At 38.7% G+C, this 26220-nt stretch overlaps 1 protein-coding gene and 1 long non-coding RNA gene across 4 annotated transcripts in view; both read left to right on the top strand.

Annotated features, from left to right (window-relative positions):
- The window catches only part of Mical (Molecule interacting with CasL), a 305178-nt gene extending 290780 nt beyond the window's left edge, over positions 1–14398 (top strand). For all 3 annotated transcript variants that reach the window (XM_071679258.1, XM_071679257.1, XM_071679259.1), the window contains one exon: positions 12481–14398. In XM_071679258.1, coding sequence (XP_071535359.1) covers positions 12481–12568 — 88 coding nt within the window. In that variant the 3' untranslated portion in view covers positions 12569–14398. The remainder of the gene's footprint in view (positions 1–12480) is intronic.
- Positions 14399–16280: 1882 nt separating this feature from the next.
- LOC139758125 (uncharacterized) lies at positions 16281–23056 on the top strand. The gene is made up of 2 exons (XR_011714765.1): positions 16281–20315; positions 20347–23056. It is a non-coding gene; the product is annotated as an uncharacterized lncRNA (long non-coding RNA).
- Positions 23057–26220: the final 3164 nt, after the last annotated feature.

Here is a 26220-nt window from a genome sequence, read left to right as displayed (position 1 = left end):
AGACTGCATTAATTGATAGGCATGTAAAAGAGAGACTTTTGGATGTTAGTGTGCTGAGAGGGGCAGCTGGTGTGATGTCTGATTACTATCTTGTGGAGGCTGAGGTGAAAATTTGTTGAGGTTTTACAAAAGAAGAGAGAGTGTCAGGGGAGTGGCGAGTAAGTGAGCTTGGAAGGGAGACTTGTGTGAGGAAGTACCAGAAGAGATTGAGTGTAGAATGGCAATGTGAGGGGAGTGAGTGAGGAATGGGATGTATTTAGGGAAGCAGTGATGGCATGTGCAAAAGATGCATGTGGCATGAGAAAGGTGGGAGGTGGGCAGATTAAAAAGGGTAATGTGTGTTAGAATGGAGAAGTAAAGTTGTTAGTGAAAGACAAAAGAGAGACATTTGGACGATACTTGCAAGAAAAGTGTGCAAATGACTGGGAGATGCATAAGAGAAAGTGGCAGGTCAAGAGGAAGGTGCAAGGGTTGAAAAAGAGGGCAAATGAGAGTTGGGGTGAGAGAGCATCACTAAACTTAAGGGTGATAAAAATGATGTTTCGGAAGGAGGTAAATGACGTGCATAAGACAAGAGAACAAATGGAAACATTGGTAAAGAGGGTAAGGGGTAAAGTGATAACAGGTAGTGATGAAGTAAGGAGGATATGGATGGAGTATTTTGAAGGTTTGTTGAATGTGTTTGGCAAATGTTGGGTGTTTTGGTCAGGGTGGTGTGCAAAGTGAGAGAGTTAGGGAGAGTTGTTTGGTGCAGAGAGAAGAGGTGGTGAAAGCCTTGTGGAAGATAAAATCCAGCAAAGTGGTGGGTTTGGGTGGCATTGTACTTGAATTTACTAAGAAATGGGGTGCCTGTGTTGTTGATTTGTTGGTAAGGATATTCATGGATGATCATGGTGAAGTGCTTGAGGATTAGCAGAATACATGTATAGTGCCATTGAACAATGGCAAAGGGGATAAAGGTGAGTGTTCAAACTATTTAGGCATAAGTTTGTTGAGTATTCCTGGAAAATTGTATGGGAGGGTATTGATTGAGAGGGTGAAAGCATGTATGTACAGAGCATCAGATTGAGGAGGAGCAGTGTGGTTTCAGAAGTGGTAGAGGATGTGTGGATCAGGTGTTTTCTTTAAAAAACAAATGGAATTGTATGTAGCATTTATGGATCTGGAGAAGGTATATGATAGGGGTGATGGAGATGCTTGTGGAAGGTCTGAAGAGTATATGGTGTGGGAGGTAAGATGCTAGAAGCAGTGAGAAGTTTTTATCGAGAGTGTAAGGGATGTGTATGAGTAGGAAAAGAGGAAAGGGATTGGTTCCTAGTGAAGGTCAGTCTGTGGCACCGATATGATGTCCCCATGATTGTTTAATTTGTTTATTGATGAAGTGGTTAGGCAGGTAAATGCAAGAGCTTTAGAGAGAGGAGCGAGTGTGCAGTCTGTTGGGGATGAGAGGGCCTGGGAAGTGAGTCATTTGTTGTTTGCCAGTGATACAGCACTGGTGGCTGATTGGAGTGAGGAACTGCATAAGTTGGGACTGTGTTTGGAAAAGTGTATGGAAGGAGAAAGTTGAGAGTAAATGTGAATAAGGGCAAGGTTATTAAGTTTTGCAGGGTTGAGGGATAAATTAGTTGGGATGTGAGTTTGAATGGAGAAAATTGGAGGAAGTGAAGTGTTTTAGATATCTGGGAGTGGACTTAGCAGTGAATGGAACCATGGAAGTGGAAGTGAGTCATGGGGTGGGGGAGGGGACAAAAGTTCTGGGAGCATTGAAGAATGTTTGGAAAGAGAGAACGTTATCTTGGAAAGCAAAAGTGGGTATGTTTGAAGGAATAATAGTTCTAACAATATTATACGGTTGCAAGGCATGGGCTATAGGTAGGTTTGTATGACAGAGGATTGATGTATTGGAAATTAATTGTTTTAGGACAGTAAGTTGAGTGAGGTGGTTTGATGGAGTAAATAATGAAGGGGTAAGAGAGATGTGCAATAATAGAAAGTGTGTGGTTGAGAGAGCAGAAGAGGGTATGTTAAAATGGATTGGACATATGGAGAGAATGAGTGAGAAAAGCTTGACAAAGGGGATATATGTGTCAGAGGTGGAGGGAACAAGTGGGAGAACAAATTTAGGTGGAAGGATGAAGTGAAAAAAAATATGAGCACTTGGGGCCTGAACATGCAGGAGGATGAGAGGCGTGCAAGGAATAAGAGTGCAAGGAACAATGTGGTATACTTGGGTTGACATGCTGTCAATTGACTGAACCAGGGCATGTGAAATGCATAGGGTAAACCATGGAAAAGTCTGTGGGGCCTCAATGTGGATAGGTAGCTGTGGTTTCAGTGCATTATACTCATAACGGAAGAGACTGAGCGTGAATGAATGTGACCTTTCTTGTCTCTTTTTCCTGGTGCTCCCTCACTGATGCAGGGGGTGGTGATGCCGTTCACTGTGGGTTGGGGTAGCACCAGGAATGGATGAAGGCAAGTATAAATATGTACAGTCTCAAAAAAAAAAGTATCGGCCCCTGAGCCTAAGATTCTAATGATTTACAACTGGCCAACCGAGATTAAAACTTAACTTTGCTGCTAATCTGTTGCAGTTTACAACTGCTTCTGGTTGGCAGCAAAGTCAAGTGTTGATCTCAATCGACCAGTTGTAAATTGCTAGAAATTTCAGGCCCATGAGGCCAATACTCTTTTGGGAGACTGTACATGTGTGTATATATATATATATATATCTCCCTGGGGATAGGGGAGAGAAAATACTTCCCACGTATTCCCTGCGTGTCGTAGAAGGCGACTAAAAGGGGAGGGAGCTGGAAATCCTCCCCTCTTGTTTTTTTTTTTTTCATTTTCCAAAAAAAGGAACAGAGAAGGGGGCCAGGTGAGGATGCTCAATCAGAGGCCCAGTCCTCTGTTCTTAACGCTACCTTGCTGATGCGGGAAATGGCGAATAGTTTGAAAAAAAAAATATATATATATATATATATATATATATATATATATATATATATATATATATATATATATATATTTTTTTTTTTTTTTTTTTTTTTTTCATACTATTCGCTATTTCCCACGATAGCGAGGTAGCGTTAAGAACAGAGGACTGGGCCTTTGAGGGAATATCCTCACCTGGACCTCTTCTCTGTTCCTTCTTTTGGAAAATTTAAAAAAAAAAAAAAACGAGAGGGGAGGATTTCCAGCCCCCCGCTCCCTTCCCTTTTAGTCGCCTTCTACGACACGCAGGGAATACGTGGGAAGTATTCTTTCTCCCCTATCCCCAGGGAAATATATATATATATATATATATATATATATATATATATATATATATATATATATATATATATATATATATATATATATATATCGCTACCTCGCAAACGCGGGAGACAGCGACAAAGTATAAAAAAAAAAAAAAAAAATATATATATATATATATATATATATATATATATGTTTTTTTTGTTTTTTTTTTTTAAATATATATATATATATATATATATATATATATATATATATATATATATATATATATATATATTTTTTTTTTTTTTTTTTTTTTTTTTTTTTTTTTGTCATTATCTTGTGGAGGCTAAGGTGAAGATTTGTATGGGTTTTCAGAAAAGAAGAGTGAATGTTGGGGTGAAGAGGGTGGTGAGAGTAAGTGAGCTTGAGAAGGAGACCTGTGTGAGGAAGTACCAGGAGAGACTGAGTACAGAATGGAAAAAGGTGAGAACAATGGAAGCAAGGGGAGTGGGGGAGGAATGGGATGTATTTAGGGAATCAGTGATGGATTGCACAAAAGATGCTTGTGGCATGAGAAGAGTGGGAGGTGGGTTGATTAGAAAGGGTAGTGAGTGGTGGGATGAAGAAGTAAGAGTATTAGTGAAAGAGAAGAGAGAGGCATTTGGACGATTTTTGCAGGGAAAAAATGCAATTGAGTGGGAGATGTATAAAAGAAAGAGACAGGAGGTCAAGAGAAAGGTGCAAGAGGTGAAAAAAAGGGCAAATGAGAGTTGGGGTGAGAGAGTATCATTAAATTTTAGGGAGAATAAAAAGATGTTCTGGAAGGAGGTAAATAAAGTGCGTAAGACAAGGGAGCAAATGGGAACTTCAGTGAAGGGCGCAAATGGGGAGGTGATAACAAGTAGTGGTGATGTGAGAAGGAGATGGAGTGAGTATTTTGAAGGTTTGTTGAATGTGTTTGATGATAGAGTGGCAGATATAGGGTGTTTTGGTCGAGGTGGTGTGCAAAGTGAGAGGGTTAGGGAAAATGATTTGGTAAACAGAGAAGAGGTAGTGAAAGCTTTGCGGAAGATGAAAGCCGGCAAGGCAGCAGGTTTGGATGGTATTGCAGTGGAATTTATTAAAAAAGGGGGTGACTGTATTGTTGACTGGTTGGTAAGGTTATTTAATGTATGTATGACTCATGGTGAGGTGCCTGAGGATTGGCGGAATGCGTGCATAGTGCCATTGTACAAAGGCAAAGGGGATAAGAGTGAGTGCTCAAATTACAGAGGTATAAGTTTGTTGAGTATTCCTGGTAAATTATATGGGAGGGTATTGATTGAGAGGGTGAAGGCATGTACAGAGCATCAGATTGGGGAAGAGCAGTGTGGTTTCAGAAGTGGTAGAGGATGTGTGGATCAGGTGTTTGCTTTGAAGAATGTATGTGAGAAATACTTAGAAAAGCAAATGGATTTGTATGTAGCATTTATGGATCTGGAGAAGGCATACGATAGAGTTGATAGAGATGCTCTGTGGAAGGTATTAAGAATATATGGGGTGGGAGGAAAGTTGTTAGAAGCAGTGAAAAGTTTTTATCGAGGATGTAAGGCATGTGTACGTGTAGGAAGAGAGGAAAGTGATTGGTTCTCAGTGAATGTAGGTTTGCGGCAGGGGTGTGTGATGTCTCCATGGTTGTTTAATTTGTTTATGGATGGGGTTGTTAGGGAGGTAAATGCAAGAGTTTTGGAAAGAGGGGCAAGTATGAAGTCTGTTGGGGATGAGAGAGCTTGGGAAGTGAGTCAGTTGTTGTTCGCTGATGATACAGCGCTGGTGGCTGATTCATGTGAGAAACTGCAGAAGCTGGTGACTGAGTTTGGTAAAGTGTGTGGAAGAAGAAAGTTAAGAGTAAATGTGACTAAGAGCAAGGTTATTAGGTACAGTAGGGTTGAGGGTCAAGTCAATTGGGAGGTGAGTTTGAACGGAGAAAAACTGGAGGAAGTGAAGTGTTTTAGATATCTGGGAGTGGATCTGGCAGCGGGTGGAACCATGGAAGCGGAAGTGGATCATAGGGTGGGGGAGGGGGCGAAAATTCTGGGGGCCTTGAAGAATGTGTGGAAGTCGAGAACATTATCTTGGAAAGCAAAAATGGGTATGTTTGAAGGAATAGTGGTCCCAACAATGTTGTATGGTTGCGAGGCGTGGGCTATGGATAGAGTTGTGCGCAGGAGGATGGATGTGCTGGAAATGAGATGTTTGAGGACAATGTGTGGTGTGAGGTGGTTTGATCGAGTGAGTAACGTAAGGGTAAGAGAGATGTGTGGAAATAAAAAGAGTGTGGTTGAGAGAGCAGAAGAGGGTGTTTTGAAGTGGTTTGGGCACATGGAGAGGATGAGTGAGGAAAGATTGACCAAGAGGATATATGTGTCGGAGGTGGAGGGAGCAAGGAGAAGAGGGAGACCAAATTGGAGGTGGAAAGATGGAGTGAAAAAGATTTTGTGTGATCGGGGCCTGAACATGCAGGAGGGTGAAAGGAGGGCAAGGAATATAGTGAATTGGAGCGATGTGGTATACCGGGGTTGACGTGCTGTCAGCGGATTGAATCAGGGCATGTGAGGCGTCTGGGGTAGACCATGGAAAGCTGTGTAGGTATGTATATTTGCGTGTGTGGACGTATGTATATACATGTGTATGGGGGTGGGTTGGGCCATTTCTTTCGTCTGTTTCCTTGCGCTACCTCGCAAACGCGGGAGACAGCGACAAAGCAAAATATATATATATATATATTTTGGTTCTCAGTGAATGTAGGTTTGCGGCAGGGGTGTGTGATGTCTCCGTGGTTGTTTAATTTGTTTATGGATGGGGTTGTTAGGGAGGTGAATGCAAGAGTTTTGGAAAGAGGGGCAAGTATGAAGTCTGTTGGGGATGAGAGAGCTTGGGAAGTGAGTCAGTTGTTGTTCGCTGATGATACAGCGCTGGTGGCTGATTCATGTGAGAAACTACAGAAGCTGGTGACTGAGTTTGGTAAAGTGTGTGAAAGAAGAAAGTTAAGAGTAAATGTGAATAAGAGCAAGGTTATTAGGTACAGTAGGGTTGAGGGTCAAGTCAATTGGGAGGTGAGTTTGAATGGAGAAAAACTGGAGGAAGTGAAGTGGTTTAGATATCTGGGAGTGGATCTGGCAGCGGATGGAACCATGGAAGTGGAAGTGGATCATAGGGTGGGGGAGGGGGCGAAAATTCTGGGAGCCTTGAAGAATGTGTGGAAGTCGAGAACATTATCTCGGAAAGCAAAAATGGGTATGTTTGAAGGAATAGTGGTCCCAACAATGTTGTATGGTTGCGAGGCGTGGACTATGGATAGAGTTGTGCGCAGGAGGATGGATGTGCTGGAAATGAGATGTTTGAGGACAATGTGTGGTGTGAGGTGGTTTGATCGAGTAAGTAACATAAGGGTAAGAGAGATGTGTGGAAATAAAAAGAGCGTGGTTGAGAGAGCAGAAGAGGGTGTTTTGAAATGGTTTGGTCACATGGAGAGAATGAGTGAGGAAAGATTGACCAAGAGGATATATGTGTCGGAGGTGGAGGGAATGAGGAGAAGAGGGAGACCAAATTGGAGGTGGAAAGATGGAGTGAAAAAGATTTTGTGTGATCAGGGCCTGAACATGCAGGAGGGTGAAAGGAGGGCAAGGAATAGAGTGAATTGGAGCGATGTGGTATACCAGGGTTGACGTGCTGTCAGTGGATTGAATCAATGCAGGTGAAGCGTCTGGGGTAAACCATGGAAAGCTGTGTAGGTATGTATATTTGCGTGTGTGGACGTATGTATATACATGTGTATGGGGGTGGGTTGGGCCATTTCTTTCGTCTGTTTCCTTGCGCTACCTCGCAAACGCGGGAGACAGCGACAAAGCAAAAAAAAAAAAATATATATATATATATATATATATATATATATATATATATATATATATATATATATATATATATATATGTGTGTGTGTGTCTGTGTATGTATATGTGTTTACTTGGATACGTATATTTATGTATATATATGTGTATGTGCATGTATATGTATATGAGTGGATGGGTCTTTCCTCATATGTTTCCTGGTGCTACCTCACTGACATAGGAAATGGCAATCATGTATAATAAATTTATGAATATTATAAGTAAATAGCTTCTCCTAGATAAGGTAACTATAAAAGTTTGCATCATAATCAAATAGAAATTGGAGAGGAAGTTTAAGGTACTAGAAAAAGTTGAAGAAATTTGGTGGAAAAAATAGAGAAATAAAAGTGAAAAAGAAATGCTTTTGATGAACGTTAGATCCTCATTTACAACAGAGCAAATGTTTAAACACTGAATAAAGCATTTAGATCAGTTTATACCAATGGGAACATTTCATTTATGCTGTGAGTGCATAATGATCTCATAGATAGATAGATAGATACTCGAGGAAATTAACAAGAGAAAATAATACAGTGTATCTGCATTAAAATAGGACAAGACCATCACATAATTAGTCATCATGTGGTTTGAAAGAAGTGTCTGGAGGTTGCTCTTCTGTGATCTGAATTGTTCATCATGTCATCATTAGAGGTATAAATGCTGGAGGACTGAAAGCTTGCAAATGTTTAGTTATTATTTAAGAGATGATAAGAAATAGCTTTGGAGTTAGCATCAAATCAGGATTACTTTGGTACTTAAGGAAAACTTAATTACTTTGGTACTTTAGGAAAATGGTAGAAACATGTATGAGGTAAGATTCCAGATATTTAAGAAGAAGAGAAGCTAATAACAAAGTCAGTATAGATTATATATAGCAATAGATATTCTTTATTAACCATGATACTGAAGTTCTTTTTTACTATTAACTTGTGAGTTACTAAAGACAGTATATCATGACATGTTTGAAGATATCCAAAAATCTTTTCACAAAGTTCTACACAAAAGATATCCAACATAAAAACTGTTGGCTTTGGTACTGAAAAATGTATAGACAAATGATGTATATTAAAAAGGTAATATTGAACTAAAATATGCAGACTTTTAAATGATACTACTGTGTCATGGGTCAGATTCTTTTTGTGATGTACAAAAATGATCTTGAAACAGGTTTAAAAACTAAATGCTAAATGTGATGATGACAAAAGTAGGATATGAGATGATATTTAGATTCTTAATAGTTTTATGAAAAATGATGTGGACGAATTGTCATCATGGTTTAACCCTCACGGACTGATGTTGCTTTCATTGTTTATTTTGATATGTGCACTGAAGAGCAATTGAGTATTTTTCCTAATTGAAATGTTAGATTGGCATTTGATAATGAGAAAATACTAAGGAAGGTATATGAAACACCTTGTATTGGCTTGGTTCAATTCTGAGTGAAGGATGATAGGGGGCACAGTTAACATACGTAACAGCTATCTATCTATCTGTCTATCTATCTGTATTGAGAACCAGAAGAACGAGTTTCAAACATAGAGTCATTTGTGAACAAGAGAAGATGAGGTGAGGGTACTACTGTTTGATTATAAAGTTATGTTCATGCTCATTTCTGTCTCTCAAGATATAGGATGAACCCAAAAGTCATGATATTTTGACTCTAGGACAATCACAAATGACCAGTCATCATCAGATTATGATTAGGGGAGAAAGAATACTTCCCACGTATTCCCTGTGTGCCGTAGAAGGCGGCTAAAAGGGAAGGGAGTGGGGGGCTGGAAATCCTCCCCTCTCGTTTTTGATTTTCCAAAAGAAGGAACAGAGAAGGGGGCCAAGTGAGGATATTCCCTCAAAGGCTCAGTCCTCTGTTCTTAATGCTACCTCGCTAATGTGGGAAATGGCGAATGATATGAAGAAAAAAAAAATAAACAAAGCTCTATCATGATGATAAATCCCACCATTAGATGGTAGCACCTTATCTTGGACATATCTGCCAAACAGGCAACAGAACTTACCAGGCCATAAAAAACCAGAAAATTAATATGGATTACAATGTAAGCCCACATCTTGCCTGCTTGGGCTCTCAACTCTGTTAGCCATAAGAGCTAATAAAAGCCTGGATGAGGCTGCTCACTCATCTGTCAGAGTTAAAAAGTCTTCTCTGCAGAAGGCCCTTAAAATGATAAATATCTCTTCACCATTCCTAATCTTCTTGGGGTGTAAACCTTCCACACCAAAAGGGTTAACAAACTGTCATGTGTGATACAGAAAAGAAAAATCCCAGCCTTTTGCTGATAATATTTGCTAAAACTGCTTGGCAATGGATTTAGATTGAATCTTTTGGATTGATAGGTCATGATGCTGTTATTCAAAATCATTTTATTAAATGTTCAATACAAATGATGAAAAATGGAACTGCCTGATAGCTTACAATATGAAGTGAGGTTGGGAAGAGTTTTTGTCTTTTTCAACTTTGTTTCACAGTCTACTTTTGTTTCATACTCAGGCACAGCATTCCTAGTGAATAACATGAGTATATATAGTGATATTACAGTATGTGTACAAAAACCTATTAATGAGTGTGGCTGGCACTCGTGGAAGGGTATTAAAGGTTTTGTTTTTGATAAATTGGGGTTCACATTTTATTCATATTTCATACACAAGCAGTAATAATTTACAATGTGCAGTGAAAATAGGTGTGAAGGAAATTGGCTGGCATGTATGAGGAGGATAATAGAGAAGTTTTTTCTTTGGAAGTTCAGTATCTTGCTTATTACTAATCGCCTGCTATCACATTCCACCATCATCCCAGGATTTACAGAAAGAGTTGTTACATAATTTCTTTCACATGAAGACAGGCTAAGCTGAGGGTGGTGGGATGACCTGTGCTACCATCCCTGCTCTAACATAATCCTGATTAATCACTTTCCAAATAATTTATTTCATCTCTTTCCCGTGATTAATCACTTTCCAAATAATTTATTTCATCTCTTTCCCATTATTATTCTAACCATTCTTCAGTTGAAACCTGTAAGAAATTATCCACATTGCTTATTCAAAAATGTACCAATTTTTGCAAGGTTTGCCTCAGATGCAGGTCAACGGGTACTAAGGTGTCCAGAACTTTTCCCATCACTTTCCTGATGATGGAAGAGACCTAAGTCGGTTGATAATGGTACGATAATTCAGCTAGGTATTTGAATAGAGGCAGGAAAAAAAATTGCCATGTGATGATGGGAGAGTCTGTTGCATAATCATCACCTGATGATGGAAGCTGTTTAATGGTTAAGGAATGGTAAAAAAAAAAAAAAAATGAAATAGACAAATGTAAAGTAATACATACATTTTAGATGTTTGGGCAAGCACTATCAACTACTAACCAAGGTAGTGGTTGGTAGGTAGCCTCTGACCAGGGAGGTGTATTACTAGTACTACCTACCTGAGTATCAGGAGAGTTAATAACGGTTGTGCCATGGGTCAGCACTTCAGTAGTTGTTAAGTTGCACTCTTCTAACCCAGGTTGCTGTCTTTTCTTTCTGCCTTGCCCACACATGGAGTGCTGGCATTCTGTTCACAAACATACAATCTCTCCTTGTCACATGTAACACATTACAACACTTAAACTCACACAACTCATTCTTCGTAACTAGATCTTCCTGCGTTGAGTGTTTTGCACCAGCCCTGCCATGTGTCAAAATGGTAGGAGCAATATGAGAGTATTAGTAGGCAGAAATAGGCAGGAGCATCAGGTAAAAGTAGGAGATAGGAATGTTAGGCTGGAGCATTAGATTGAAGCAATGGGTAGGAACATTAGTAGACAATAGGTAGATAAAGTAGTTGGTAGGAACAGAAGGTAGGAGCCTCTGAAAACCTTGTGGTTGAGTTGCTATCTGCCAGTGACCTTTTAAGGGTGAGGCACTAAAGGCTAAGAAGCAGCACTGGAGTTTTACCAGTCATGGAGGCTCTTTTGCCATGGCAACCCCCTTGAGGGGGTTCTCAGAGGGAACAGGCATCAGAGATATATAGGAAAACAACTAAAAGGTCCTGGAAGAGAGGGACCTTGGGTTTATTATCAGAAAGCTAATGAAATCTACTAAATAGTATAACTACACCACAGAAAGCAAAGTTACAGTTGATTGCAAGAAACTTTGATAAAGAATATGAACATAATACTGACTTTAACTTCATAGAAAGACCACATCTTGAGTTTTCATAACAGTTCTTTTCTTCAGATAGTCTAGAAGACATGGATAGTCCATTAAAGGACAACACAAATAAAACAGCAAAAAAAGTAACCCATTTAGAGATATGTTAAATGAAGTGAAACTTTTTTGTAGAAGCTATCTGATGATGGAAAAGTTCTTGAGGTACTCAAAACATTTGATAGGACATACAGTAGATGTGCTTTTTAGAATAAAATTGAACTCTTTAACCAGAGACATTGGGCTAAAGAAAGTGTAAGTAGGCTCCATGTTGATTTAAGGGAAATTGTCTTTAGAATTTAAATTGATAATGTACTAACAGGTCACCAGAAAAGAGCGGGACATTTAGCTGAAGAACAAGTGAGAGAGAGGGTGAAAAAATACATCTCATGGGGTAAGAACAAGTGAACAGTCTGTTGGAGTTGCTCTGTTTTCCATCTCTTTTTGTATTTTACAAGTAGTAGGAGGAAGAGGATTGAGTGAATAGTCAATGGTGGTCTGTCATGAGTTTTCAGCCAGTGTCTTTGGTGCTATGATGATTAATGGAATGAGTTAGAAGGAACCAGATTCTTGAATCGTGACCTTCATGTAATGTACATTATAACATTAGGATGTTGAACAAAAGATACTGCTAGATTAGGCTTAGGTGATAAATGTATTATGGATGTAAGTGATCATTTGGTATAAGTATCTGAATGCAAGAGAGATCATTCTTATGACCCCCCAAAAACACACACACACACATTAGTGACCTGGATGATTGGACTACTCAGCTGCTGGAAGTAGTATTCCTTCTCCTATTATTATGATGCTTCCTTGCAATCTAGATTATGCGAGAGAAAGACTTAAAATTGGACCAGTTTATAGGCTTTATAGCTGAACTAATATCTAATTTAACACATCTCATACTGTTAATCTTTCATTATTTGTCATAACATGAATGGAAAGATGTTATGAAAAGTCAGCTGTAGTGTAGAATTAGAATGCTAGTATTAAAGAGAAAATATTTATAGTGTTTTGATTACATGCATAGATTAGTTAAGTAATGGAAGTTGGGTAATTTAATTTAGTCAAACAAGAATGGCTGAAACACTCTCCTTTTCAGATATATGGAGGAAGACAGAGATCTGGAATCAGTTATGCTTCGCAAAGGGCTTCAACTTTCACCTCTTAGAAGAGAAACTGGTGTATGAATATAAAATTGGTATTTGAAAATTGTCTTGTTAATTTGCATATGAATTGTTAGGATGGTAGGCAGTTTCCTGCATATAGATGGCTGACCCTGGTGTATATTATATACATATTATTTCATCAATAAAGCTCATCACTGGTTATTATTTCAGTTGCTGTAAGTGATTATCACTATATTTTTAATGGCTTCAGATACTGCTCGTTTAAGTTTTTGACAAATATTAGATAAACAGTGAATTAAGAAGAAATAATATTTATTTCAGAAGACGTAATTAGTTTTTCATATTTTTGTATGATATTATTTCATTGTGATTTATTGGTATGAGCATTAGATACCCCAGAAAACAGAAAAAAGATATGCACATTTTATTGATCAGGAATAAACCATGCTCAGACTATTATATCTCAAGGAATCATATTCTGATAAAATTATGGAAGTTTTACTTAAACATGTGACAATAAGTAGTTTTTTTATAAGTGATTTGCTGAGATTACCACAAATGCTGTAGAATGTATCTGCTGTTATGATAACTCCTGAACAAGTTCAGGTATTGGTGAACTCTTAACCACCTTTTCTGTTAAGGTGTTTCTGTTGTTAATCATGTAATGCATTGTGTAGATTATTACAGCTATGAACAGTTACAAGTGACATGATTTGTCATTTTAACTGATAAGTTCATAAGTGGTGACTTCTTCATGGGATAGTATGTAAAGCCTATTATATATTATCTCATCAGCAAACATTCATGTAACCTTCGACAAGATTGAGGTTAAAAGAATTTATGGAAATGTAAACCTTGTGGTTTGTCAGTATTAGCTGAATTCAAAATATGTGCCTTTATTATTAGGTCTGCAGCAGATAGTGAAATATGAAGTGGAACTGCTTATGGCTTACTGGTGAAATGGCAGGCTTATGGTAGGGATTAACTAATGTAAATGGTCTGTAAATGTGGCTCAAGATCCACTCTCCTGATGTTGCTGCTTTCCAAAACTGGCTTCTGCAGGCAAGTGAGGAACATAATCAGTGTATAGTAGACAATCTTATTACTTTTGTACTCAAATACAAACCAGTAATGATGCAGCTATGTACTGTAGTACAGCGCTTTCATTTAACTAAGTAATTATGCTAGTATACAATATGCTCTCAGATTTTACCATAACTCATTCTGTTCATTGGCGTTTTTTTTCAGGAGAGCAATAATAATCAGAGCAGTATACTTTTGTTGTGATGATTACTAGTGTTTTACATTGATTTTTAGCTTTAATTCATGCATTTGTATATATCAAATCTGGTAAATAGAAAAGATAATTTTGCATGGAACTCACATTTTAGTGATAATGGTACATAGCAATCACTTACAGGAGAGAGTGGAAAGTTTCTCCAGTGAGGAAACATTAAAACATTTTATTTCTTATGCTGACCTGTTTTTGTGGTCAGATGTGTAAATTCTAGTTGATCAGGTAATGGAGTTAGTATTTACCTGTGTTACTAAGTTTCTGAGTCATCAGAGTGATACTAATATCAGATGTGTACATGTGTGTATATGAGTGAGGAAAAGAATCTGTCATTGTTTGTGTTATGCATTATAAGTGCAAAGGCAGATATTCATTTTCCTGTCTAGAATCTTTTCTTAGTCTTATATTTATAACATTCAGGTTTGTATTGATCGAAATCATGATGATGTAAATGGATTCATGCTCTAATTTATACAACTTTTTTACAGATTCATTGTGTCTCATCAACAATACATTAAAGCTATTATTGGCTGTTGTTTCATACTGTATCATTATTTACCATGGTGCTCTTAGTAAATGAAATCTTTAAATTATAACTTGTTTTACTCTAATTTATTATTTTCTTTTTAATGGAGTTTTTCAACCTTTATGATGATACTTTGTATATTGGTAGTGATGGATTGCGCAAAAGATGCTTGTGGCATGAGAAGAGTGGGAGGTGGGCTGTTTAGAAAGGGTAGTGAGTGGTGGGATGAAGAAGTAAGAGTATTAGTGAAAGAGAAGAGAGAGGCATTTGGACGATTTTTGCAGGGAAAGAATGCAATTGAGTGGGAGAAGTATAAAAGAAAGAGACAGGAGGTCAAGAGAAAGGTGCAAGAGGTGAAAAAAAGGGCAAATGAGAGTTGGGGTGAGAGACTATCAGTAAATTTTAGGGAGAATAAAAAGATGTTCTGGAAGGAGGTAAATAGGGTGCGTAAGACAAGGGAGCAAATGGGAACTTCAGTGAAGGGCGTAAATGGGGAGGTGATAACAAGTAGTGGTGATGTGAGAAGGAGATGGAATGAGTATTTTGAAGGTTTGTTGAATGTGTCTGATGACAGAGTGGCAGATATAGGGTGTTTGGGTCGAGGTGGTGTGCAAAGTGAGAGGGTTAGGGAAAATGATTTGGTAAACAGAGAAGAGGTAGTAAAAGCTTTGCGGAAGATGAAAGCCGGCAAGGCAGCAGGTTTGGATGGTATTGCAGTGGAATTTATTAAAAAAGGGGGTGACTGTATTGTTGACTGGTTGGTAAGGTTGTTTAATGTATGTATGACTCATGGTGAGGTGCCTGAGGATTGGCGGAATGCGTGCATAGTGCCATTGTACAAAGGCAAAGGGGATAAGAGTGAGTGCTCAAATTACAGAGGTATAAGTTTGTTGAGTATTCCTGGTAAATTATATGGGAGGGTATTGATTGAGAGGGTGAAGGCATGTACAGAGCATCAGATTGGGGAAGAGCAGTGTGGTTTCAGAAGTGGTAGAGGATGTGTGGATCAGGTGTTTGCTTTGAAGAATGTATGTGAGAAATACTTAGAAAAGCAAATGGATTTGTATGTAGCATTTATGGATCTGGAGAAGGCATATGATAGAGTTGATAGAGATGCTCTGTGGAAGGTATTAAGAATATATGGTGTGGGAGGCAAGTTGTTAGAAGCAGTGAAAAGTTTTTATCGAGGATGTAAGGCGTGTGTACGTGTAGGAAGAGAGGAAAGTGATTGGTTCTCAGTGAATGTAGGATTGCGGCAGGGGTGTGTGATGTCTCCATGGTTGTTTAATTTGTTTATGGATGGGGTTGTTAGGGAGGTAAATGCAAGAGTCCTGGAAAGAGGGGCAAGTATGAAGTCTGTTGGGGATGAGAGAGCTTGGGAAGTGAGTCAGTTGTTGTTCGCTGATGATACAGCGCTGGTGGCTGATTCATGTGAGAAACTGCAGAAGCTGGTGACTGAGTTTGGTAAAGTGTGTGGAAGAAGAAAGTTAAGAGTAAATGTGAATAAGAGCAAGGTTATTAGGTACAGTAGGGTTGAGGGTCAAGTCAATTGGGAGGTGAGTTTGAATGGAGAAAAACTGGAGGAAGTGAAGTGTTTTAGATATCTGGGAGTGGATCTGTCAGCGGATGGAACCATGGAAGCGGAAGTGGATCATAGGGTGGGGGAGGGAGCGAAAATTTTGGGAGCCTTGAAAAATGTGTGGAAGTCGAGAACATTATCCCGGAAAGCAAAAATGGGTATGTTTGAAGGAATAGTAGTTCCAACAATGTTGTATGGTTGCGAGGCGTGGGCTATGGATAGAGTTGTGCGCAGGAGGATGGATGTGCTGGAAATGAGATGTTTGAGGACAATGTGTGGTGTGAGGTGGTTTGATCGAGTAAGTAACGTAAGGGTAAGAGAGATGTGTGGAAATAAAAAGAGCGTGGTTGAGAGAGCAGAAGAGGGTGTTTTGAAATGGTTTGGGCACATGGAGAGAATGAGTGAGGAAAGATTGACCAAGAGGATATATGTGTCGGAGGTGAAGGGAACGAGGAGAAGAGGGAGACCAAATTGGAGGTGGAAAGATGGAGTGAAAAGGATTTTGTGTGATCGGGGCCTGAACATGCAGGAGGGTGAAAGGAGGGCAAGGAATAGAGTGAATTGGAGCGATGTGGTATACAGGGGTTGACGTGCTGTCAGTGGATTGAATCAGGGCATGTGGAGCGTCCGGGGTGGGCCGTGGAGGGCTGTGTGGGTATGTATATTTGCGTGTGTGGACGTGTGTATGTACATGTGTATGGGGGGGGTTGGGCCATTTCTTTCGTCTGTTTCCTTGCGCTACCTCGCAAACGCGGGAGACAGCGACAAAGTATAAAAAAAAAAAAAAAAAAAAAAAAAAAAACTTTTGGTTATAACTAATACTGTAACTTTCCAGTATAACATTTGAATATAGTGGCTGTGCCTCATGTTGCACCTTTTTTCCTTTAGTGTTCAAGTGAAGATTGTTCTCATGGCGAATCATGTCAGGACTGAGATATGTATAGTGGAACAGTGCTTGAGTGTACATAAAAATTTGCAGGATTTTAACATATGATTAGGGGTAGCGAGTGGTAGATGGTGTAGTGCATATTGCTAGAGAAACAGAAAAAAAGGGTTTTGATTGGTATATGTAGGAAAGGAGTGAGTGACTAGAGTACTAGGGAAAGGAAGAGAACTAAAGGAGGGCAAAGAGAAATGGGATGAGAGACTATTGAACTAAAGAAAACAAGGAAATGATTTTGATGAAAATATTGAGAACAAGAGGACAAATGGAATGGCATGGAGGAGAGTAGGTACAGAAGTGATAAGACACAAAGGAGTATTTTAAGGTACTGCTGGATGTTTTGCATGACAAGGAGGCAGATATATGTTTGGGAATGTTAAAAGAGTCTTGCACAAGATGAAGTAAGGTAAACTGTTGGAAGTGCATGGGTTTACTGTTGTTCTTCAAAAGCAGGTGACAGTGTAGGTTTAGTTAGCCTTCTTGTTGTGCATGGCACAAGATAAGGTGCCTGAGGACCTGGCATAGTGCGTGTCTAGTGCCTTTGTCTAAAAGGCAAGGGGAACAGAAATGAATGTTCAAATTATAGTAGTATAACCAGGGCATTTAAATTACTTAAAATAAACCATGGAGTAGTTTCGAGAACTTGGCTGTGGGTGATAGCATGTGTAAATAAGGCCATTGTTTACTAGTACCCAATACTTTGATAGGGGAATAGGCAATTGGCTATTAAATAAAAACCGAGTATTACAAGGTAAGGTGTATGGGAGAGGGGTGGGAATTTTTTATTCTTTCTTTTTTAGTACTATTGTTTCAGGAAAAGTATTGGATGTGTGGGCCAGGTGCTTGCTTTTGAAGGCTATTTGTGAGAAATACTTGAAGAAAGAGAATGGTGAAAAGAGAAGTTGCAAAATCCTTGCTTTAGATTAAGTGTGGCAAAGTGTATGGAGTAGATACGATTCCAATGGAGTTTCCCAAGAATGGGAGGATAGGGTTGTTGATTGGTTAGTCAGGATTTTCATTGCAAGTATGGCTAAGAGTTGCCTGAGGACTGGAAGATTGCATTTAATTCCACTTTTTAAAGGTAAGGGGAACAGAAGTGCATGTTCAAATTACAGAGGAACAAGTTTGTTGATTATACCTGGTGCTGTGTATGGGAGAGTGTAATTAAAAAGGTGATGGCATGCACAAAGAAATAAAATGGGTAGGCTTTAGGAAGTGCATGGGTTTACTGTTTTTCTTCAAAAGCAGGTGACAGTGTAGGTTTAGTTAGCCTTCTTGTTGTGCATGGCACAAGATAAGGTGCCTGAGGACCTGGCATAGTGCGTGTCTAGTGCCTTTGTCTAAAAGGCAAGGGGAACAGAAATGAATGTTCAAATTACAGTAGTATAACCAGGGCATTTAAATTACTTAAAATAAACCATGGAGTAGTTTCGAGAACTTGGCTGTGGGTGATAGCATGTGTAAATAAGGCCATTGTTTACTGGTACCCGATACTTTGATAGGGGAATAGGCAATTGGGTATTAAATAAAAACCGAGTATTACAAGGTAAGGTGTATGGGAGAGGGGTGGGAATTTTTTATTCTTTCTTTTTTAGTACTATTGTTTCAGGAAAAGTATTGGATGTGTGGGCCAGGTGCTTGCTTTTGAAGGCTATTTGTGAGAAATACTTGAAGAAAGAGAATGGTGAAAAGAGAAGTTGCAAAATCCTTGCTTTAGATTAAGTGTGGCAAAGTGTATGGAGTAGATACGATTCCAATGGAGTTTCCCAAGAATGGGAGGATAGGGTTGTTGATTGGTTAGTCAGGATTTTCATTGCAAGTATGGCTAAGAGTTGCCTGAGGACTGGAAGATTGCATTTAATTCCACTGTTTAAAGGTAAGGGGAACAGAAGTGCATGTTCAAATTACAGAGGAACAAGTTTGTTGATTATACCTGGTGCTGTGTATGGGAGAGTGTAATTAAAAAGGTGATGGCATGCACAAAGAAATAAAATGGGTAGGCTTTAGGAGTAGTAGAGTGTGTGTGGACTATTGCTGTAAAAATTTGTGTGAGATATACTTAAAAGAAAAAAAAGGATTTGTATATGGTATTTATGGATTGGAGAAATGAGTACATGTGGGAGGAAAGTTACTAGAAGCAATCAGATATTTTTTCCAAGATGTTTGATGTAGCAGTTAGCATTCCTGACCATGATGTATTCACAGGCTGCCCAGGGTGGAGCGCTTAGGTTCAAATCCTGGTATCCTGGTTGTGGTAGTTGGTCTTCAGTCAACCCAGCTGTTCATCGACTTCTAAGGGTTGGTCAAAAAGTGTGTACCTAGCTCAGGCTTGGGAAAGCAAATGACAGGGATATGTATAAAAGAAAGCAGCAGGAGGTCAAGAGTTGAAAAAGAGGGCAAACAAGAGTTGGGGTGAGAGACATCATTAAACTTTAGGAAGAATAAAAAGATGTTTTGGAAGGAGGTAGATGACGTGGATAAGACAAAGAGAACAAATGGGAACATCAGTGAAGAGGGGAAGTGAGTATTTTGAAGGTTTGTTGATAGAGTGGTAAATGTCAGGTGTTTTGGTCGAGTTGGTGTGCGAAGTGAGAGGGAGGTAGGGTCAGGGAGAATGGTATGGTTAAGAGAGAAGAGGTAGTGAAAGTTTTGCGGAAGATGAAATCCTCCAAAGCAGCAGGTTTGGATGGGATTGCAGTAGAATTTATTATAAAAGGGGGTGACTATGTTGTTGATTGGTTGGTAAGGATATTCAGTGTATGTATGGACCATGGTGAAGTGCCTGAGGATTGGTGGAATGCATGCATAGTGCCATTGTACAAAGGCAAAGGGGATAATAGTGAGTGTTCAAATTTCAGAGGCATAAGTTTGTTGAGTATTCCTGAGATATTATATGGGAGGGTATTGATTGAGAGGGTGAAGGCATGTACAGAGCATCAGATTGGGGAAGAGCAGTGTGGTTTCAGAAGTAGTAGAGGATGTGTGGATCAGGTGTTGGCTTTGAAGAATGTGTGAGAAATAGAGAAAGATGGATTTGTAAGTAGCATTTATGGATCTGGAAAAGGCATATGATACAGTTGATACAGATGCTTTGTGGAAGGTTTTAAGGGTATACGGTGTGGGAGGTAAGTTGCTAGAAGCAGTGAAAAGTTTTTACCAAGGCTGTAAAGCATGTGTACGAGTTGGAAGAGAGGAGAGAGATTGGTTTCCAGAGAATGTCGGTCTGTGGCAGGAGTGCATGATGTCCCCATGGTTGTTTATGGATGGAGTTTTTAGAAAGGTAAAGGCAAGAGTTTTGGAGATATGGGCAAGTATGCAGTCGGTTTGGGATGAGAGGGCCTGGGAAGTGAGTCAGTTGTTCTTCAAGCTCTGGTGGCTGATTCGAATGAGAAAATGCAGAAGTTGGTGACAGTTTGAAAAAGTGTGTGAAGGAGAAAGTTGAGAGTGAATGTGAATTAGAGCTAGGTTATTAGGTTCTGTTGGGTTGAGGGACAAGGTAATTGGGATGTAAGTTTGAATGGAGAAAAGTTGGAGAATGTGAAGTGTTAGATATCTGGGAGTGGACTCAACAGTGAATGGGACCATGGAAGCGGAAGCGATTCACAGGGTGGAGGAGGGGGCGAAGGTTCTGGGAGCAATGAAGAATGTGTGGAAGGAGAAAACCTTATCTCAGAGAGCAAAAAATGTGTATGTTTGAAGGAATAGCAGTTCCAACAATGTTATATGGTTGCGAGGAACGGGATATAGGTAGGGTTGTACGGAGGAGGGTTGATGGGTTGGAAATGAAATGTTTGAGGACAATATGTCATGTGAGGTGGTTTGATCGAGTAAGTAGTGAGACGCTAAGAGAGATGTGCGGAAATAGAGTGTGGTTGAGAGAGTTGAAGAGGGTGTGTTGAAATGGTTTGGACACATGGAGAGAATGAGTGAGGAAAGATGGACAGAGAGGATATATGTGTCAGAGGTGGAGGGAACAAGAAGCAGGAGACCAAATTGGAGGTGGAAGGATGGAGTGAAAAAGATTTTGAACAATCGGGGCCTGAACAAACAGGAGGGTGAGAGGCATGTGAAACATCTTGGGTAAACCATGGAAAGATCTGTGGAGCCTGGATGTGGATAGGGAGCTGTGGTTTTGGTGCATTACACATGACAGCTGAGACAGTGTGAATGACTATGGCCTTATGATCATCTGTACATACAACTGGAAAAAATATAAATTTAAAATATGTAAATACAAAAATTTTGCTTGGGCACACGTTCGCCAGTGCTAACTGCTGTGTGCATACAATAGTTGAATGTCAGATGATCCTAGCATGTTACATTACAGCATATCTAATTTACCATTCAGTAAGCATGAGTTATTCAAGTGAATCTAACAAATTTTTGTGCTGGATTAAACCATTTTTTTATTAAAGATAACGAGCAAGAGGAAAAACTAATCACATGTTGCCAGATCTGGCAAGAAGCCAAGGATGACACTCAATTTGGAATTGAAATTGAAGGAAGGTAATCACCCAAAATGAAGGAGGGAAAAAGTAAAGGTTCAGCAAGTATGAAGACTATGATGATGATAAAGCAGCAACAAGGGCCCCATCCATGAAATAGAAAAGTTGTTGATGCTGTGGATAGAAGATCAAATTAAAAAATGTGTACCACTAAGCTTACTAACAATTCAGACAAAGACTAGAAGTCTTTTTGAGACTTTGAAGGAGCGAGCAGGAGAGGATTACATTGAGAACTTCACAGCAAGCTGTGGTTGGTTCAGTAGATTTAAAAGATATAGCTTGTACAACGTTCGAGTCACAGGTGAAGCAGCAAGTGCTGATAAAGGAGCTGCCGAAAAGTTCATTGAAAGCTTGGATGAATCAATCCATGAACTAAAGAAACTACAGAATCATATAATAAAGCTGATAAATTTTAAAAAATGATAGAAACTGAGTAGGATAAAAGAATGCTGTACAGGTATACGAATTCTAAATGCCATGCTGACATATGTCCATTTCGAGATCTGACCGATCTGTCGGAATAGAATTCGGACATATGTCAGGTGCATCTGTACATACATAAGAAACTGAATTAAAGCTCTCAGAAACTTGCAGCATGGAGAAAGACTAAGAAGATTAAATCTCTCTCCTCCTAAGAAGCCTTGATTTGCATTAATAAAAGTTTTCAAAATTTTGAATAAATTTGCATAAGTTATGAGGATCTTTTTGAAGTATAAGAAAATACAGTTACAAAAATAGTGAAATAAAAATTAAAGCTTTAAGTTGCAATACTGTACTGGTATGGGAAAAAGGGTCTTTCCAAATATATAAAAGCAATGGACATCTGAATACATTACCAAAAAAAAAAAAAAAATGGCTGAACAAGGTTTTTCTTCAGTGCAGGTATCTATAACATATATACAAAGGAGAAATATATTTGCACATTGATTACTTTTTCTCATTCTGGCTGAGGGTGGGATAGTGTATTAGGACTTTACAGGAGGATTTTCCTTTACCCTGTTAAATCTCGAGCACTTTTTCTTCACTTATAAATGACTCTTCTTTCAAACTTGCTCATACCAACATCTGTTGTCAGAGTGAGGTGAGAACCTTCTTACTGTTTATACTTCTTCTCTGCTTAGATTGGTAACAGGGGTATACAGTAAACAGTTAACCAGACATGGGCCTATGGGTCTTCTGTTACTGTCTTTCCCATTCACACTCTCTCTTTCCAACATTTAATATAGACAACCTAGATGTGGTCCTCCTGTTAATATCTTTCCCAGGTATTCTCTCTATTATTATTCCCTCCGAAACTGATACAGAAACGGCTAATTTTTCAGATTCTACAGAAATTCAAAAACTTACTCAATATTTTATTTGCATAAGAAAGCACAGACTAGTAGTAGATTACAAAGATTCTCTCCATCTACAACACAATGCATGTGGCAGGGCTTGCAGCAGTATTCAGTTTTCTACTTTAATACATTCCCTGCATATGAAAAATTTTGTAGTACATTTAGAGGCCAGTAAATTACTTATAAAAGTACAGTCTCAAAAAAAATCAGTTGACCTCTTAAACCAAATATTTTAAGATTACTACTCACTAAATCAAATTGATTTTGGGAAACATGCTTAAAGTCCTATTTTTCTTGTATTCACTAGTTTTTTCAGATGTAATTTTCATGCTTTTCTTTCTACTGCAAGCCCTGTGTACTCAAAGTAATTGATAATCCTTTGGTGTGAGACAATTTGCTGAGATCAGTATGTGCTTTGGACCCAGAGCTGTAACTGCACCACTCTGGAATAAAAACAAAAAACAAGTGAACCATACAAAGAGATATAGTCTATCAATGGGAGGGTGCAAGAGTAGAGAAAGTGCTGAGAGAAGGCTCTACAGATATCTACAGCCTTACCAACAGGGAATTTTGCCATTTAGAAATGGTAAAGGATTCATAATAAAAGCTTCGATGATATTTATTGGTCCTGAAGTATCTGTAAATATATTAAAACACTATTTTGATGTGCAATACAGACCAGGGAAATAAAACAATGCAGGTACCCTATTGAGACTGGAGTCCAAAGAACAATTTGACAAGGGAGAATAAGATTAGATCCAAGCTGTTGTGAAGAGAAGTGTGCCACTAGCACCAAAGGAAGTTGAAAGGTGTTCTATGGCAGACCATGAACTGACTGAAAGAGGCGAGTTGTATTGCATCAGGTGACTGGAGGAAGTATGAATAAGTGTAGTTTCTGCATGAGAGGGATGAACTGCATGCATATGGATGACTGGTAGTCAGAGGGACTAAAAATGTTATTCCTTAGGAGTTGAGAGAAAAGGCCCTAGAGCTAGCATGACAAAGACACCCGGGCATCATCGTAAGTTGAAGAACAGATTACGAAATAAGATATTGTGGTCCAAGATGGACAGGAATGCAGAGAAGAGAAGCTGTGCATGTCATGGATGCCTGGCAATCAGTAAAAATGCATCTCCAGAACCAAGGTTGAGAGTTACACCGCTGAGCAGACCATGGCAGGATTGAGGAGCAGGCCTACTAGAACTGTTACTTAACCGAGTCTTTGCTTGTAACTGCTGATCACTACATTAGACATTTTGAGGTGGCAGTAAAGAAGTCAACATTTACCAGCAAGGTGACTTGAGAAACTGCTGCCAATATCTTCGGTAACTTGCAAGCTGAAGACTAATAATTTGAGACAATTTGTTTCAGGATTACAAAACTTCCTGCACAAGTGTGTCATTGAACACTGGAGACCTCACCATTGTCATCAAGCAAATGAGGAAGTGGAAAGGCAGGACAGGATGTTACTGAAAGCCCTTCAAGTTGCTCAGATGAAAGGCAAAGACTGGAAATGGGAATTACTGAACTTCCTGATTGTGTAGAGACCCACAGATCCACTCCTAAAGCAAGCATCAACACTACTTCATTCCACCTGATGTCTGGAGAAGAGATGGAGCTACCAGAGATGTGAAGAGAAGGAGTTATAGAAATTGGTTAAACAAGCTGGACAGCAAGACCTATGGAGTTGAAAAGCCCCAAGCAAATGAAAGTATGTTCCAAGCAGGGGATCATGTATTAATGATACAAGCCAAAGTTGACATGCTGATACCAAAATTTGACCCAGAAAAATATGCAGTTTTCAGGAAAGGGGGTGAAGTAACAGTGAGGAACAGGGAAGGAACTGAGTACATGAGAAACATCTTTCCTGAAAAAATTGAGTTGAGCCAAGAAGCCAGGAGAAACTATGAATCAGGCTGGAGGTGCAACAGAGAATAAAACAGTGTAAAGGGATGGATGGATCAGATATCCTCAATAGGACAAGACCTAGATGAACATGAACTCTTAAGACATCAAGTAAATTCAATTATTTTGTTTTGTAAGTTGTAATTTTTCTTATAGCCTATGATGCTTGCTGATTATTTTTAGTTGTATGGCAATTTGTAGTTATTTGAGCTTTGTTACAATGTATTATATATTTTCTTTTGTTATTTCTATAGGAACTCAAAAATGCATTTTTTTTTATTCTAGTTGAAAATTGTCTAAATTTGAAAAAGGAAGGACATCGTGTATTAGCACTGTACACACATACTGATGTCATTTTGGTGCAGACAATGGTAGGTGGGAGAATGTGAACAGTGAGCTCCCAATATGCACACCATGGCTGAGGGATACCTTGCACTGAAAAAATACAAGTTTCCTTGAAGCCCAAGAACCTCGAAACACGAGGGGAATGTACAAGATTTTTATTTTCAACCAATGGTAAGTGTCAGTCTTTTACAATTAAATATTTGTTCCAAGCTATAATTCAAAAACAACCTTATACCAATCAAGAAATTTTAACATTTATGTTCATGACTTTGCTAATCACATTCAAACATTGTCATTTTATATACAGCATATGACTTTTCTTGGAGGCTACCCTCTTTTACAGAAAGTTTCTTCCTGACTGCATGCAGCAGAAGCACATATTAAGTATAGGTAAGACAAGTGGTGATGGAAGTCCTAAGTTACAAATCAATGCAATGTAGAACAAAAATAATCATGAAGTGCACTAATTATGAATGTTCTGTATGTCTTCATGCTTTTGATCCACACATTGTATTTACAGGAATTAAAATTATTATTCACAAAATGAATTACAGAGTACATCTGTAAAAGGGAATCCATTAACAGCTGGTCAACAATAAGCAGCTATTATATGAATTTCAAGACTATAAAACTAACAGCAACTGAACTTCCAACTTGGAAAATTTTATCTTATACCACAAATGAGTAAAAGATGTTTACAAAGATGCTTCTGGTCACACAGATAGTTTTTGAATGCTCTCCATAAATTTCACCTGATAATGCAACACTTATGAAGGATAAATACTGAATAAGTTTGCAAGGATAAATACTGAATAAGTTTGCATCAACATATATGTTGCTGATGAATGCTGATGAAAAGTAAAATCTTGTTTCTTAAATTTATAAAACAAGTTGAAACTAATCCTGTATGCCAATAATATTACAGTACATACTTACTTTAGTGTAGGTGCAAATGAGGGATACAATTCTAAAGAATGTCACATGAAGTCCTCTCCCTGAAGGGATTATTCTTCTGGGATGAAAAGCCAATCAAGAGGTAGTCCTCTTGTTCATGCTGCAGAATGAACTGCTTGATCTCCTGGACAACCTCAGACACAGGCAAGCGCTTGAGGGAAGCTTCACGCCGAAGCTGTTCCACCATTAGGCGTTGTTGTTGCAAATTAGATAGCTGAACAAAAGAAGTTAAACAATATTAAAACCTTCCTTGATGAAGGGTTCCATGCAATGGTACACTAATGTAAATTAAATATGTACAATACTGTTTTCTCCAAAAGGAGT

This window comes from Panulirus ornatus, chromosome 29, assembly GCF_036320965.1.
Source record: "Panulirus ornatus isolate Po-2019 chromosome 29, ASM3632096v1, whole genome shotgun sequence".
Classification (NCBI taxonomy): Eukaryota; Metazoa; Arthropoda; class Malacostraca; order Decapoda; family Palinuridae; genus Panulirus; species Panulirus ornatus.
The sequence above is the reverse complement of the archived record's forward strand: the minus strand, read 5'-3'. Positions and strand labels throughout refer to the sequence as shown.